The following is a 15957-nucleotide window of genomic DNA, read 5'->3' as shown; positions in this document are numbered from 1 at the left end:
GTGACAGGGTGGGAACAGGTGGGAACACGCTGGGGCAGCTGCTGCCCGCACAGGTTGGCTCTGGGGGGCTATTTTGGGGCGTGAGATCAACACTGGCAGCCGGGAAGGCTCCGGCCACATTCCCAGACCCACACCACAACAGACTGTTGCTTCCCCACTGATGGCCCACCAGTGACTATGGGGTGGGAAGTCCCACACCTGCACCCCTATTGCACCCTACCCAGGAGTAATTTGGCTGGCAGCAGGAATGGGGCCAGGAGCTGAGCTCCAGGCACAAATACCTGCCCTGCCTTCCCTGAAGCCCAAATCCCCAAGAAACAAAATCCCCACGATCCCCTCCTGCAGTGGTGGCCCCCCGGCAGCACCTGCGAGGCCAGCACATGGCTGGCAGCGGGGGTCCAGCCTGCCGGGTGCCTGGGGCTGGACGTGCCTCAAATATTTTCCATGCTGTATAAGCACCCGTGGTACACTACCCCCTCCCTTCGCTGGGAGGGAAGGCGCCCAGGCCCCCCTGCCCTCCCCTTCTCCTGGAGAGGCCCATTGATACCCAGTTGGCAAGAAAGCAGGAAAACCAGATTTTATTGATGAATGCGTCTTTCTGAGGAGACACTGGCATCCCCCACCCCACCCCGGAGGCTTGGGGGGGAGCTGGTTTCCTTCAATCTTTAATATGGGATGCTTAAAGTATCAAAATGGTGAGAGAAGCCTCAGCAACTGCAAAGGGTAAGGGACGGGGGTCCTGGAGCCGAGGAGGGGTGGGATGCTGGGCTACGGGACCCCGGCGAGAGCTGGGTGTTAGTGGGCAGGGCACGAGCAGGCAGGGAAATAAATGAACTTTGGAAGCTGCAGGCTCAATACTAGAGAAATGGAAAAGTTACAAAAATACTGCAGATCTTGGAAAACAATGCAGGCACTTGGGAAGAAGGAGGAAGGCAGAGCTGGCTGGGGCCACAGTCGGGGGGAAGCCCTGCAGGAAGGCAAAAAACAGCTCTGGGGGTGAACTTATCACATCATCCCCCATCCTGAGCGGAGGCACTGTGACTTCCAGCCCTGCTGCTCCGCAGAGGGGCCTGGGCTGAAGAAGATACTCATACTCATGGGGTGGACTCAGGGCCTTCCAGGGTAGCTGCAGAGAAAGATTCAGCCAGCAATAAGGCATTGGAGGTGAAAGGCAGCTCCACGCGAGAGCTCAGCGAGGGGTGGCTGCTCCCTGCACACTATTGCACAGGAGAGGGCAAGCCACTCGCCTGTCCCCATCCCACGTGGAGGAGAGAAAAAGAGGGGCACGAGAGGGAAGGAAAAAGGCACAAGTAAATATCCCCTTGCAGTGGAGAGCTCTGTGGGCCCGCACCCCGGGGCTGGCGGGTGAGCCCTGAGCCAGTGCAGCCCCGGCTCCCACCCCAACCGAGTCCCTCCGAGCGCTCTGATTGTGCCTTGGGTGTGCATGGGAAGGTGGGCTGGGCAGCGAAGCGGAGTTGCTGGTGCGGCACCGGCTTGGAGGGGCAGCTGAGTTAGTCCGTTTGCTCTGGGTGCGGGCAGAGCTCTGGTCTAGCCCAGACAGCCCTTCGCTTGTGGCGGGTCATCTTAAATAGGAGCAGCAGGTGGGCAGGTGGGCAGGCAGCAGTCTGTGTGGTGAGCAGAGGGCATGCAGCTCAGTTCTGCTCCTCGTCCCGCAGCTCTGAGGGTAGGAACTTGTACTGTTGCTGCCGGATCATTGCCAGCTTCTTCCGAGCCTCCTCCAGCTCCCGCTCCTTGCGCAGCATCTCCTCCTGGGCGGCGATAATCTGCCAGGAGAGAGCCCCAAGGTCACAACTGCCTCCCACAGGGATGGCCAGAGCTCCTGCCACAGTGGTGTCAACCCCAGAGGTGCGTTCTCTGGCTGCTGCTTCCCTCCCATCACAGCCACTGCCTCACTGGGCATGAGGACTGTTTGTCCCTGGGGTGGGAGCATGGTACTCTGGACATAAAGCAGAACAGCACAGCTTCTGGGCTCTGCCCCATGTGCTGTGTAGAGGGTCTCAGCTGCAGGAAGTTACTGGTGCAGGTGTCACCAGGGTGACTGTGACACCCCACACTAGGTAGATCTCACCCTCTACCCAGTGCTCTGCTTTTTCCTTGTGCCGCAAAGGATACTGTGGGCTCTGCACCAAGGAGAAGCCAGGGCTTGACAATCCTAGGAGCATGCACCATCACCCCCTGCTACTTGCAGCGAGATAAGGTGAGGCCTCATTGTTTAACTGGTGGTGTGGGAGCAGCTCTCTGGCCACAGAGCAAAACACAACTCTCCCAGACATTGTTATGGGAAAAGTCTGTGAGAAGATCAGAGAGAAGAATGAGAAACAATTCTTATCTTGCTGCACCTGTTGTTGTGAACATGTGGAATTTCTTATGGAGGTTTGTTTACCAACGGGCGGTTTCTTAATTGGCAACTGGTGATGGTGTTTGGGCTAAAGGACACCTGTAGTGAACTAAGATATAAAAGTATGGGTTTCTTGATAAAGATACATTTATCAGCCTTCTGTAATACATGGGAGTCTATGCCAATTATTACCCAGCCAGGGGCCTGTAGCAATGATACAATGGGATGGGTGAACTCTCAGCATTTTTGTGAGGCTCTCTCAAGACATGACCTATGCTGGTGAGTGGTAGGACATGCTTCTGAGACTGGCACACACAGGTTGTGGTGGCACCTAGAGCTGCTCCTGCCCTGAGCAGCCTCACTCCTCACCTGTGCAATTCCTCCGACCATCTTCTCCTTCACCACCACGGTTTCATCATGGTCCTGGAAGGCAGCTGCCTTCTGTGCTGCCTTCACCAGATTGTCTGATGCCCTCTTCACAGCATTTCCAGCAGCCTGCAGCAGGGAGGAGGAGAGCATCAGTGTGAGTCACAGCCCCAGGGTATGATTGCAGTCCAGGGGTGTGAAGGAACTCCTGCCCCAGGCTGGGCAGCAGGCAGGACCGGCAGCCAGGAGTGCTGGGAGCTGCAGGCAGGGATTCCTTTACATGGCTCGCTGCCTTGTCACCAGCTCATGACCATTTCAGGCGCTTCTGCTCCCAGCCAGGCTCTGGCTCCTCTCTGAGCAGCAGGGCAGGGACTGGGAGGCAGCCCTGCTGCCTCTCCCCAGCCCTTAGCCCCAGTGCTGAGACCCCATGTTAACCCCCCAACACATGGGCATTAAGCTTTTGTGTGCCATGGCCTCTGAGGATTAATGGTGCTACAGAACATGCCCCCCACACATTAACCTCTTGAATGCCAGTGAGGAAGTGCACCCATTTCAGATATTCCTGTGCCAGGTCGTTGTTCCTGAATGCTGCCAGGCTGAGCAGCCCAGGAGAACTTACATGCCTGGCACACAGCTAGCAGTGAAATCCAAGCAACCTGGGGCCTGTGTTCCAATGAACTTCCCACTGATGGCATACAGGCAGGGAGCATAAGCCAAGGAAAGCATCCACATTCCCTCATGCCACTCCCATCCACCCTTCAAACAACAGGAGCTGAAGAGGCAGCCTGGGACTCACCTGAAGCCGCTTCATGGCCTCCGAGTCATGGTCAGCCTTCACCTTGCAGGCCACCAGGAGCTGGGCTGTGGAAGCAGCCACCTGCTTGGCAGAGGAGATGAGCTTCTCCTCACTGGCATGGCCCTGCACTGCGGCGTTGGCGGCTTCACACAGGTTGTTGGTGGCAGCAGCCACCATGCGTGCCTGTGACAAGAGAGGCTGTCAGGGGAGGTACGGGAGCCCTGATCAGTTCCAGGCAGGTTGTGGGGCATGGGATGGAAAGAGCCAGCTTCCAGAGGATGTGGGAGAGGGAGGAAGAAGCATGGCTGCTTCTTATATTGAGGACAAGCAAAAGGGCAGAACATCCTCATATTTGCAGAAGTCAAGAGGATAGTTTCCCCCTTGACCCCTTGGCATAACCTTGATACTCACGGCTGAAATGAGACCCTGGGACCACTGTCCATCATCCACTGCGTTGGCTGGGATGGCACCCACCTATGAAGAAGGAGGGGAGGAGTAAGGGTCACTACTCTGCACACCTCTTGTCACAGGCATGAGGGTTGCTAGTGACCCCAGAAGAAGGGAGAACCCTTCTCTACATTTTCTTCTTCCCCTCTTACGGCCTTACTTTTCCTTGGGCCACTAATTCCCTCTGGGCGGCTGAGGCTGCCTTCACCAGGGCACTCGTGGCTGCAGCAATGGATTTGGCTGCTTCCAGGATCTGCTCCTCAAAGTTCAGGCTCTCGTCTGCTTGCTGTGGGCAAAAGCAGAGTGTGAGTTCCAAGCAGGAGTGCTGGGACAGATGGAGCAGAACAGGAGGATGGCTGCAGGGGCCTGAGGGCAAACATATGAAGCTGGATTAAGGGCTATGGGGTGCAGCAGGGCATGGGCTACCCAAGGAAAGTCCAGCTGGGGATGTGGGAGGTAGCAGGAGTACAGGAAGAGGGATCAGCTGTCAGATGGGCCTTGAAATGTGGCTAAAGTACAGGCAGGAAAGCCCCAGCCCACCCCAAGCTGAGCACGAAGGCCAGACAAGGCTCAGCACTGCTACCTTGGGCTTAGCTCTCGGTTTCAGCTGCTCCAGCTTCTTGGCTGCAGCCTCAATGGCAGCTGCTGCCCCCAGCAGCTCATTCTCAGCGATGACAGTGGGGTCTTCTGGGTCAACCCATTCTGTCCCTAGGAACATGGGAAGCCAGGCAGGTTACACCTCCATGCAGTCTCATTTCCGAGTTTCCCTGCCTCCTCCAGCAGCTGCTGAACCCTCCACCCTAATCCCAGCCCTTGGTCATGCCCCTCTGAGCAGGATCTTTCCTTACCTTTCATGGCCTCGGCTGCCTGGATGAGCTCAGTGACAGAGCTGGCCACACGCTTGGAGTAGCCTGCCAGCTGCTGCTTCAGCTCGTGGGTCGGCTTCTGCAGGATCTGGGCGGGGGAAGGAGCAGATGTAAGCACATGGAAAAGGGGAACTTCATAGGTCTGTTTGAGGTGTGCTCCCCAGGGAAGTATGGTGGGATCCCCCAGTCCCCTCCCACATGTGTACACGTCAGGCACTGTCTGAGATGCTTTCTCAAGTGAGTCTGACTATTCTCTTTGTGCTCCAGGATAGAATGAGCTTCCCCAGGGCTCTCCTGCATCCACAGCTTCTGGGATATCTTACAGACACAAGACCCTCAGCACAAGCCTTTCTGCACTCAGCAGCTGTCCACACCAAGATTTCTCCCCTGCAAATCATTTCAAGCTCTAGAAGCACATCCCCTTCGCTATCCCCATTTTGGAGGTTTGTTTGCAAACACAAGCTGGGCAAAGGGGGATACACTGGAGTGGCATCCCAGCAAAGGAGGGCTAGGCCTATCAGGATGAGGTGGCAGGCAGTGCCCTAAGGGTCCTCCCCTGGGTTGGAGGGACACATGCACACACCACAGCACACGTGTGCACGCACACAGGGTCTGTATGCACAAACAGAGCTCACTGCTGGCCCAGCTTGCACCAGACAGGCAGCAGCTGCCCATCAGCTAGAGCAGAGGTGAGTACACAAACACAAACACAAGGACCCCAGGGTCCCTGTGGACACACTCAAGTCCCACCCCAGCACTGGGCCGGGCACACAAACACGCCATGAGCAAGGCTCATGCTGAGGTTAGAGACCAGCAGGCACCCCAGTGTTGCCTTACTCACCGGCTGACAAAGAGGAGGGAGAAGAGAGAAAAGAAAGCAGTGAACGCCCCAGCCAGGAGGAGGGGAGATAGGGGAGGGTAGGGGAAGGTGGGTGCTTTTGCTGAGGGGTGAAGGGCAGCCAAGAGGAGAAGCGGGAACAAAGGATCAGAGATCCTGGATGGGGAGCTGTGCTGCCATCATTAGCTCTTACTTCAGCCTTGCAGGGCCAGGCAAGACAGGGCACCTGGATGAGGCAAACACAGCCAGAGGAGCCACCTACACTCAGAGTAGCCATGGATCCACTCTCCTCCTCACACTCTTTACACCTTATTTCTCCCCACCCTGAATTGCTTCACTGCAGTTTTGAGCCACAGAAGCTCCCTGCTTTTGGAGGGAGAGACCTATTGTTACCAAATACCAAGTCCCCATGGAGGTTCAAATTCCTACCCCTCCCTGGTGAAATATGCAGGCTTTCCCACTCCTCTGCTGGGAGCCATGTTTTCCAGCCTGAGACAAATAACCTTTATTCTTGAACCCTAACCAGACTTGTTCATGTTCTGCAGAAGGCACTGGTTCCCTTGGGGACAAAGGATACAGCAATGACCTTGCTGCTGCCGGGGAATGAGGTAGCACCCCATCTGCCATCTCCCCTCCCATTCCCCTAGATCCTTCCTGCTTGTGGTTTCCCAGGAACCTGCTATCCTTTGATAAACAGGACCTGTGAGCTTCACTCCTGCCTTTGCAGACCAGAGTGCTGTGGAGACTGAGGTGAGTCATGGCTTCTTCCTGGCCTTGTGTTGGTTCATCCCAGCAGAGTCACCAGAGCAGCTCGAGGCTCAGAGTACTCAAGCTGATGGCACACAGTGATGGCTGGTTTGCCCTCATGAGCACATCTAGTCTAAATGCCTTATTATTAAGCCTGCTGTCTGCTCTGACAACGTGTTTAAACTGCTAAATGATCTCTGTCTGGAGCTGAAGGCACCCCGGAGGCTACGAGCTTACTAAGAGGCACCTCCAGTGAACATTTTTATGGATGTTCCAATGTATGATAGTCAAAACATTGCATGGCAGCAGGTAACACCCAAAATACAGGGGAATGGCGTGTTCCTGCAAGTAGGCTGACCTCAGGCACTGCCACACTAAGTCATTAGCCTAATGATCTGTTAACAACAGGTCAGCCAGAGAATTTCTACTCAGCACTCCAGCCTTGGCTGCCATGATTCATGTGTGCCTGAAGCATCTTCCAGGCAGACATTTGATCTAGATGCAGAAGAAGGAAAACTCACTGCTCCCCTTGGAACTGTACCCCAGTGGTTACCTCCCTTGAATAAAACCACCCTTTGACTTCTCCTCTACTCAGCTTCATTTTCTAGCCATCGATTCCTGCCCACCTCCCTCTTGCTGCTGCCAGTGCTGGTTACCCTCTGCCTAAGGGGGCTTTCCCTGCAGGAAACCACATTCTGGGCTCCACCACCTTGTAGCTAGTGATCCCAGACAGCAGACTGTCACTAACCAGCCTAGTGTAACCTTGACACAGAGCTGAATCACTGTCAGTCTTTGTCCTGTTTGAGAGATCTCACCGCACCATGAGATGAGTGTGCACATCCCCAGAGTGCCCCTGACTCCACTTCTGTGGTCTTGCCAAGAATGCAAGCTGTTGGAAGGACTTCACTGGATCTTTCCTATCATGCTAGAGGCTTAATTTACTTCTTGTAAACTAATGTTGCAGCTGAAGTCCTTGAGAGGACTCAGTCAGTGGGAGTCTGGATCAAAAGGCTGCAGTGGGCGCTTGCAGTCATTATCTTTGCTATGGCTGGCATTGTCCAACTACCACACATAGTGTTTTGGGAATGACACTTTGTTTTCCCACTGCCTGAGGTCTATTATTCTTATCACTTTTACTGGAAGCTGTATTTTTACAAGATTATGCTACCATGTTATTGATTTCCAGCCTCCATCTGTTTGTAGTCAGTTAATCTCTGTCTGATGTTAGCAAAATACCTTTCTTAGAGCCTGTTGAGCTCTCTGACATCTGCTTCCATGGCAGGGGCATAGACACATGCTGTGCCAGCACAGGCAGCAATGTGCGCTGTGCAAAGGGCTCAGTGGGAAGAAGTGAAAAGCCCAGAGGACCTTGGGAATCTGGGGAGCACCAAGGCAATCCACGGTCAGCCTCTGCCCACCCTGGGAACCAGAGTGGGGACACTCACCACCAGCACATGCTCCAGCAGCTCCAGGTAGCCATCAGCACACTCCTTGCCAAAGCGCAGCGCCCGTTGCCGCACGTCCCCGCTCACCTCCGGGTGGTAGGCTGCTTCCTGTAACCCGGACACAGGGAAACCCCTATTTACATCCATCACCATCCCCCCTCCACCCACAAATCCATGCTAGAGATCCACACCCACTGCCCACCCTACCTTGCAGGAGCGCAGCATGTCTGCAATGGCCCGGCGGCTCAGATTGGCCGTGGCGATGACATCCTCCTGCCGGCACGAGTTGCCAGCAGCCACCGCTTTGGCTGTAGCCATGGTGATGCCTTTTGTCATGCGGATGAAGTCCTCCGGGGTGGAGACCTTGGCAGGAGGCACTGGGGAGGAGAAGACCTGCAAGGCGAGAGGCAGCGGTGAGGCACAGGGTGGCAGGCGAGCAGCGTGGCAGCCGCAGCACCGCGGCTGTACTCACCGCTAGCTCCTGGCGAATGTGCTCGATCGTGGCCTCCAGGGCCCGTGTCCCCTTCGTGGCCTCATCCTCGACAGCCTTCACCGTCTTCAACAAGGAAGTGACATTTGTCACCATCACCTGTGGAAGGAGAAAAAGAGCCAGGTGAATCCCCACACAAGCTCTGGCCTGTTGCCAGCACCTGTCCTTCCCCTGTGGATTGGTCCAAAACTGCCCCATCCCCATACTCCACTCAAACTGCCTCAATTGCTCCTCTGCAAGCTGTGTTCTACCTTTTATGTGTCTCTTCCTAACCTTTTGTCCTGTCTGCACCCCAGTTGTGCTCCTGGGCCTACACAGGCAGAAAAAGACCCTTCCCTTTCTCCAGCCCCACTGCCTCCTCACCCTCCTCCCATCACAACCAGCACAGACCTTGGCAGAGTTCTTCAGCTGGTACACAGCAGGGTCATCTCCAGCTTTGCCAGCAGCTGCTTTGGTGGCACCGATCAGGTCTCCTAGTGCCTTGGCCACATCCTTCACAGCATTGATCAGGACCACCTGGGGAGAGCAAGATCAGGGGAATGGCTGAGCTAAAGTCTCACTTAGGCTGAGGGTGGTGTGGCCCAGCAGTGAGAGATTTGGGCACCACAGGGCACCCAGGGAGTCCAGCTCAGCCAGCACCAGCCAAAGCCCAGCCCCCTCTCTCCCCAACTCTTGGGATCCAGCCTGAGCACCACATGACATCTGCATCCCTCAACCCCTCCAAGCAAGCTACCAGCAGCCTCCACCCAGCCCACACACTCAATCACACCTGGGTTTCTGGGTCTTCAGATCCCAGGCTGGCAGCACCCAGCTTCACCACCTCTGCCAGGCGGGTGATGGTGGATACAGAGGACTGGGCAGCCTGGGCTAGCTTCTCCTGGCTGGCTGTGGCGTTCTGCACCAACACCTTGGTGTCCTCCACCAGTGCCTTGGCTGTCTTCAAGATGCCCTCCCTGGAGACAAAATGTGTGTCAGGGAGGACACAGCTCTCTACTGCACACATAGTCCTTGGGGTACAGAGAGACTGTGGATCCTGGTTTTCCCATGTACAAGCTGGAGTTTTGGGAAACTGAGCCAGCACGACCTGAGCTTGAAGCCCTCCTTGGGGCTGGTCCACAGCTCAGAAAGATCACGGGACAGAGCTTGACACCCCTGTCTCTGGATGAGCAGAGGCTGGACAGGGTGTCTGGGTACCTGTGGTCAGCAAAGGTCTCAGAGTTCTCCCGGTTGAGGGTTCCTGCTGTAGCAAACATGATGGTGGTGTCAAGGTCAGCAATGATGCCAGAGACAGCGCTGGCTGCTGTGATGCAGGCTTGTGTCCCACGGTTCCCAGCCTGAAGAGCTGCCAGCACATGAGACACCTGTGGGGTATGAGTAAAGTGAATGGGGGAGCAGAGCAGGTTCAGGGAACTCTCACTGCACACACCTCCAATACCCCCAAGGGTGGAGTTGCTTCATACCAAGGAGAGGAATTGGGAATATTTTGGTCTGCACAACCCTTCTTAGCTTCCAGTTACTTATTTTAACCTTGCAACTATCATATTTGGTGGCCTAAGAGATGCTGAACTCAGCTAGTTTTCAAATTAGTAAGATTTGCAGATGCCAGGCACAACTTACAAGTGTTTACTGTTTTGTGTTTTTGCTTACAAGCACTGCTGCTTGACTCGTATCAACTAGACTTTTAAAGCCACATTTTTTCATCTGTTCTTCAGAAGCATGCTCTTTAGATTGACTTGATGGACAGGATGCTAGCAAAAGGTGAAGGGGAGACTGATCACTGAGTGTGAGCTGCAAGCACTGCTGCAGGTGCTTTGACCAACTCTGCAAGAACTGATCTGGAGAGCCCTGGCCTGTCACCAGTGTGTAGGTCAGTTTTCCCAGGCAGGCTGCAGCACCTGGGCATCACACTCACCCACCAGCTGCTGTTATAGCATCTGCAGAGGGGCATCCATCTTCCACCCCATCAGCTGGGCAAGGGGGAGTGTGGCCAAGAGAGCCAAAAGATTCCAACAGGATCAGGAAACCATCCTTGGGAGTGGTGACTCCAAGGGCACATGGCTGAATCCAGTATCCCTCCCACCTCACTGTCGACCTCTCAACCACTTACCTTCTCAGAAACCTTGCGTGCACTCTCTATCAGCTCCTTCTTGGTGTAGGCATCGCTGGGGCTGCACTGCAGGGCTCCAGCCTTGGTGACCAGGGCAGCACAGCCATGACCAAGCTCCTGCACCCGGCGCTTGATGTGGGAGCCAATCTGCAGAGGAATGTGTGTGTGACAGAGTCAGCAGGGAACTAAGCCCTAAGTGAACTAAGTGATACGCACTGGGAAACACCACCCAGCTCCTCTTTCCCAATCCTCCCACTCAGGAGAAGGAAAAAGGAAACACAGCTTTGCTCCTTGTTTCTATGTCATGTTTCAGGGGAGGTGTGAAAGCTGCCTGCACCCAGCTCCAATGGGAGGTTCAAGTGTCCCTGTCCTCTGTTCTCACGGCCCAGCAGCCCCTGCTCTGCCCCACAGCACATTCCAGCACTTCCCCCAGGCTCGCACCTCCTCATTCTCAGCAGTGAGGGCAGCTGGCTTGGCCTCTTGTGCCAGCTGCCCATAGTCGTGGGTGAGTTGGTTGGCCAGTATGCCCAGCTCATCTGGGTTGGTGGTGGATTTGGTGACCTGTTGATGGAAGAAGAGCATGAGTTGGACAGGGCAAGGAGGGCAGCAGCCTGACTCAGTGGCAGGCAGTGCATTCTACAGTGACAGTCTTGCTTGCACCCACCATTTCCTGCACAGTCACTGCAATAGCCTTGGCTGTCTTCACCATCGTGGTCTGGTAATCCACAAAGGTACCTTCTGGCTCACCCATGGGCCCCTCATCCAGCTGCAAGAGACCACAAGGAGATTATGGCTCCAGCTCTGACCCACAAGGTCTTTGGCTTGTATGGTTTGACCCTGACTCTTCCCTCTCCCACATCCAGCCCTGTCCAGGTCTTCTCCTTGCTCCCCTCACCTGGTTGATGGCTTGGGTGATGGAGTCCACCATGCCCCCCACAACACCTGCAGCACTGGCTGCCTCATTCAGGGTGGTGGTCAGGTCCTCCACTGCTTCCTTCATCATTTGCACAGCCTCTTCCAGAGCCTCCTGAGTGTGGGCAGCTTGCTGCAAGAAGAAGCCAGAGTGAGGGAAGACAGGCGGTGGCTCCCCTCCCAACAGGGATGCTGCACACTGACCCTGGGTTTTCCATGTCTGGCACACGTGTGTGCACCATGCAGCACCCACATGCAAAGGAGAACACGCCACTGACACGTGCCTCTCCCACTCACCTTGGGGTTCCCACCAGCCTCCTTGGCTGTGTACAGCATCTGCAAGGCGGATTCAGCCAGTGTTTTGGTCTGGTCCAGGAGGTTCATCTGCTGCTGGTGGTTGGGTGTTTTGGAGGCAGCGCCGACAGCTGCCATAATGAGTGGCTCAAAATACTGAGCCATCTGGGACACCTAGGGAAGAGCAGTGTCAGCACCAGCAGCTTCCAGCCCCAGATGCATCGTATGTCTCCTCCCCAGGCACCAAGTGCCACACCCCCATTACCCTGTGCCCCCATTACCTTGTGCCCCAGCTGCGAGGCCTCGGCCCGTGCTGCAGCAGCCACAGGCTCGATCAAGTTGCTGATCTCTTGGACAGCTGTGATCATCTGATTGTGCAATGCCTGTGCAAAGAGAGGGTGTTGCAGGAGGCTGCAGCAGGGCTGGATGGGGCCTTAATGCTGCTGAAAGCCCAGGGAAGGATGCCCAGTCCCTTAGGCTTGCCCACAGCACATCCCTGACCCACCTCCTGGGATATATCTTGTCGGGGGGCCAGCTGCTGGCTGATGGCAGCGAGGGATGCCTGGTCCACCTCCCGCAGGCATCTGTTCAGGACCTCAATGGCCTCATCACACTCACGCTGTCCTGGAGCTTTGTCCCTGAGTGACAGATGAATCAGGCAAGCACTGGCAGCTGCTACACTACCCCTTCACCCCCAGCCTTTGGCTGGTGCCAGTGAGGGGCAAGACCCCTCTCCCAGGCTTTGGGGCAACCCAGTGTGATAGAGCCTGGGCTCATCAGCGTGTGTTCCCATCAACCCTTGTGAGAATTGGAGGAGCAGCTTCCAGAAAGGAAAAAAGGGAGAGTGTCTTCTATCCCATCCCTTGTCTGCCTGCACCAGCTGTGTCCAAGGAGATGATGAGCCAAAGGAATGCTTGCTCAAGGCAGGAGTATGTGCCAGCAGGGACAGAGCCACAGCCACAGAAGGACTCTGCTCACCTCATGTTGGTGATTAGCTTCTTGATGGAATCTGAGACTGTGCGCGAGTGGCCAGCAAGCACTGACCACTGCGGTGGGTCCTTGGGGTTGACAGCCAGAGAGCGGGCAGTCTGGATGAGGCCAGCAGAGCTCTCCAGCATGGTCTTGGCTGAAATGACAATGGGCTCCATGGCTCTACGCCCCTACACAGGGAAATAACAGGCTGGTGAGGTAAGGGAGTATGCATGGGAAGTTGCTCCCTCTCCCATGACCCTTACCCTGGAGCAACCCCTTGAAGCCCAAGGCTTGCTGTCACCTTCCCATCATACCCCACTCAATGCAGGCCCCCAGGCTCAGGGAAGGCACAGCTTCTCTCCACCCCAGAGCAGAGCCTGTCACAGCCAGGCTCCATCCTCCCTGTCCCAGCAGCATCCCACCTCTGGGCTGATCTGAGCAGGAACGGTGGCAAACTCTGGGTTGGAAGCGAAGGCTGTCAGGTTATCCACAGCCTCTATGAGAGGGGCAGTGGCAGCACGGCACCGCTCCCGGTTCTCTTCATTGAACTCGCCATCCAGGGCCTGGTGTGGAGAGACCAGAGCAGTTACCCAACCCCCACCATACCCCACATCCCATCACCGCTACACTGCCTCAGAAGGGACTCCACACCTTGATGGTCTTGACCAGGTTGGCAGTGCTGTTGGCCACCTCCTTGGCCGACTGGACGAACTGGCGCTTGGCCACAGGATTGGCAGTGCGGGAGGATGCCAGACGACATGTGTTGCACAGGGCTGAGGTGTGTTTTGCTACAATGGTGGCTGCTGACAGCACCTGCAGGGGAAAGCAGAGTAAGGTAGGATTCACCTGGTATTCCTACAGCTCTTCCTTCCCACCCACCCTATATAGGGCACCAGTGACCACAGGCATCCCTTTTGGGACCCAAGAAAGATCACCAAGATCCTACAATGCCCACAGAGCCCTCTATCTGGACTGTCACCATTGCACCAAAGCTGCCAGCTGGTTCCCAGTGCAGCTGATGGGGCCTAATGAGACACTAGCCACATCTTGGCCAACTCTGGGGATGCAGCACTTCCAACTAGCTTCATACTCCTTTTGATGCAATCAAATGCCTGTAATGGAACCCCAACCCACACTCACCTGGGACTGAGTACAGGCAGGGTCCACCAGGTTCTGGCAGGCCATCTGGATGGCTTGGTTAGCTCTAGCAAACTGAGTGGGATCCACCAAGCCCTGCTGTCCGGCCTGGCTGTTGGGGTCTGAGACTCCCACAAGATAGGCAGCCTAGGAACATGAGAGACATGGTGAGACAGAGACTGCACACTGCTGTGGTAGTAGCTCTCTGGCCACAGAAAGACAGATAGTTTCCCAGACATCGTTCTGGGAAAAGGCTGTGCAAAGATCAGAGAAAAGAATGAGAAACAATTCTTAACTTGCTGTACCTGTTGTTGTGAACATGCAGAATGTGTTATGGAGATTTGTTTACCAAAGGTAGTTTCTTAATTAGCCAATGGTGTTTTAAATAAAGGACCAATGAGGTCCACCTGTAGCGAACTAGGATGTAAAAGAGCAATGAGTTTCTTAATAAAGATATATTGATCAGCCTCCTGTAATACATGGAGTCTTTGTAACTTATTACCCAGCAGGGGCCCCTTGCAATAATACATTGCAGGGAGGCTCATAGAGAAGTCTGGCTGCATTTCCCACTGATTTGGAAGGGCAGGGATGGGGTGCATACAACAACTATGCCCCTGGGGTAAGGCTCAGGGCTGGGACTGAGTGTGTCTCACCTGGGCAGCTGCCTCTGTCAGCCCACAGAGAGCTTTGGAGGCGGCACTGATGGAGTCGCCAAACTCAGGCAGTTTGCTGTTCTTGGCATTTTGAGAGATGCCAGCCATGGACTCTCCCAGCACCTGCAGGACACACCACACACTGATTATGGAGACCACTTCTGACTCCCGCAGGGCTCCCAGGATCAGAGTTCACTGTGCTTCACTGATAGGCGAGGAACCACCTTTCCCTTTGATCCCACATCCTTCCCAAGCCCTCCCCCTTCTTCCCCAAACTTCCATTCAGGGCTTACCTTGGAGTTCTCCATGACACTGTCAAGGCAGTTGAAGTAGGACATGTCATTGACAGTCTGGGTGGGGTTCTCCAACAATTCTTTCACCGTCTGCAGGGACATAGGTGTCACACCCAGAGGAAAGTTCAGCATCCTCCACTTGTACCTCCTCTTCATTCCCTCCTGTTCCTTGCAGTGGGGTGCAGCTCCCCTCATACCCAACATCTCAACCCCTCCAGTGCCTTGTCAATATCTGGCTTCTTACCTCCAGCTCTCGCAGGGCATTGTCACATTCCTTCTGGCCTGGAGCCTGCTGGGTGCACATGGTGATCAGTTGGTTAATGCTGTCAGTCACAGCCCTGCCAGGGACATGGAAGAAAGATCCACAGATCAATGCATGCCCCACCACCCAGCCCCACTATTATTTACAGCCAGCAGCTCTCAGGGAGCAGTTCCTCTTACCGTGCTGCTGCTGCCAGCTGATTCTTGAGGTTGGGGGCAGCAGGGTCAGCAGAGAGAGCCTTTGCAGCCAGCAGCAGCTTGCTGGAGGACATGGAAATGCTCTTCAAGTTCGACACCACCTGTGCTTGGTCCTCCTTATTCTGCAAGGAGCCAAGATGCGTTTTCTACAGTACCTTTTAAAGTCCACACCCATCCTGGGTCTTCTCTGGGGATTTTCAAGTTGAGCTAGTTCCCTTCATCCATCTTGTCCGCCAACAGCAAGGAAACACGAATTCTTGCTGAACTAGCCCAAGCCGCCTTCCCCCTGTTGCTGTGGTTTTGTACAGCTCCAGTCCCCATCTCCCTGGCTGCATTGGCCACGGCCACCCTAACCACCACTGCCTGGCCACCCTGCCTTTGGTCAGCTACCTTCTCAGATATCCCAGATCTCTCCCTTCATTCAGGATACCCCAACAGGCATTTCCTCTCACCGGGGACTGGCTAGCCATCTCCACTCCTGCCTGCAGGAATTCATTGAAGTCATGTCCGAATTTGCCAGAGGACTTGGCCAGGTCTTGAGGGGTGCCACGCGACGCCTGAACCAGCTCATTGGCGGACTGATTGAGCCCTGCTGCTGCCTGGTTCAGCTGGCTCTGCGCCTCCTGGAAGCTCTTGGTGCTGGGAGGGAACTGGAAGGAAGAAGAGAGGTTAGGAGAGGCAGAGAGATGAGTGGAGATGGCAGATGAAGGTCTGGCACATGTTTGCAGATATGCAAGAGGAACCTGATGCAGTTGGACCAGCCTGCATTGCCAGAT

General features: G+C 55.2%; 1 protein-coding gene across 3 annotated transcripts in view; it reads right to left on the bottom strand.

The window, feature by feature from the left end:
• Positions 1-562: 562 nt before the first annotated feature.
• Positions 563-15957, bottom strand: part of TLN1 (talin 1) — a 35511-nt gene continuing 20116 nt past the window's right edge. For all 3 annotated transcript variants that reach the window (XM_068176264.1, XM_068176266.1, XM_068176265.1), the window contains 29 exons: positions 15634-15831; positions 15164-15303; positions 14967-15060; positions 14723-14812; positions 14430-14552; positions 13780-13923; positions 13291-13452; positions 13062-13202; positions 12646-12827; positions 12173-12305; positions 11949-12050; positions 11671-11841; positions 11357-11506; positions 11126-11227; positions 10903-11022; positions 10462-10608; positions 9549-9715; positions 9124-9307; positions 8745-8870; positions 8337-8453; positions 8072-8257; positions 7865-7972; positions 4817-4922; positions 4552-4676; positions 4129-4254; positions 3933-3995; positions 3522-3704; positions 2729-2854; positions 563-1784 (listed from right to left, as the gene is read on the bottom strand). In XM_068176264.1, the coding sequence (XP_068032365.1) occupies positions 1653-1784; positions 2729-2854; positions 3522-3704; positions 3933-3995; positions 4129-4254; positions 4552-4676; positions 4817-4922; positions 7865-7972; positions 8072-8257; positions 8337-8453; positions 8745-8870; positions 9124-9307; positions 9549-9715; positions 10462-10608; positions 10903-11022; positions 11126-11227; positions 11357-11506; positions 11671-11841; positions 11949-12050; positions 12173-12305; positions 12646-12827; positions 13062-13202; positions 13291-13452; positions 13780-13923; positions 14430-14552; positions 14723-14812; positions 14967-15060; positions 15164-15303; positions 15634-15831 (3948 nt within the window). In that variant the 3' untranslated portion in view covers positions 563-1652. The remainder of the gene's footprint in view (positions 1785-2728; positions 2855-3521; positions 3705-3932; positions 3996-4128; positions 4255-4551; positions 4677-4816; positions 4923-7864; positions 7973-8071; positions 8258-8336; positions 8454-8744; positions 8871-9123; positions 9308-9548; positions 9716-10461; positions 10609-10902; positions 11023-11125; positions 11228-11356; positions 11507-11670; positions 11842-11948; positions 12051-12172; positions 12306-12645; positions 12828-13061; positions 13203-13290; positions 13453-13779; positions 13924-14429; positions 14553-14722; positions 14813-14966; positions 15061-15163; positions 15304-15633; positions 15832-15957) is intronic.

Source organism: Anomalospiza imberbis, chromosome Z, assembly GCF_031753505.1.
Source record: "Anomalospiza imberbis isolate Cuckoo-Finch-1a 21T00152 chromosome Z, ASM3175350v1, whole genome shotgun sequence".
NCBI classification, from domain to species: Eukaryota; Metazoa; Chordata; class Aves; order Passeriformes; family Viduidae; genus Anomalospiza; species Anomalospiza imberbis.
The sequence above is the reverse complement of the archived record's forward strand: the minus strand, read 5'-3'. Positions and strand labels throughout refer to the sequence as shown.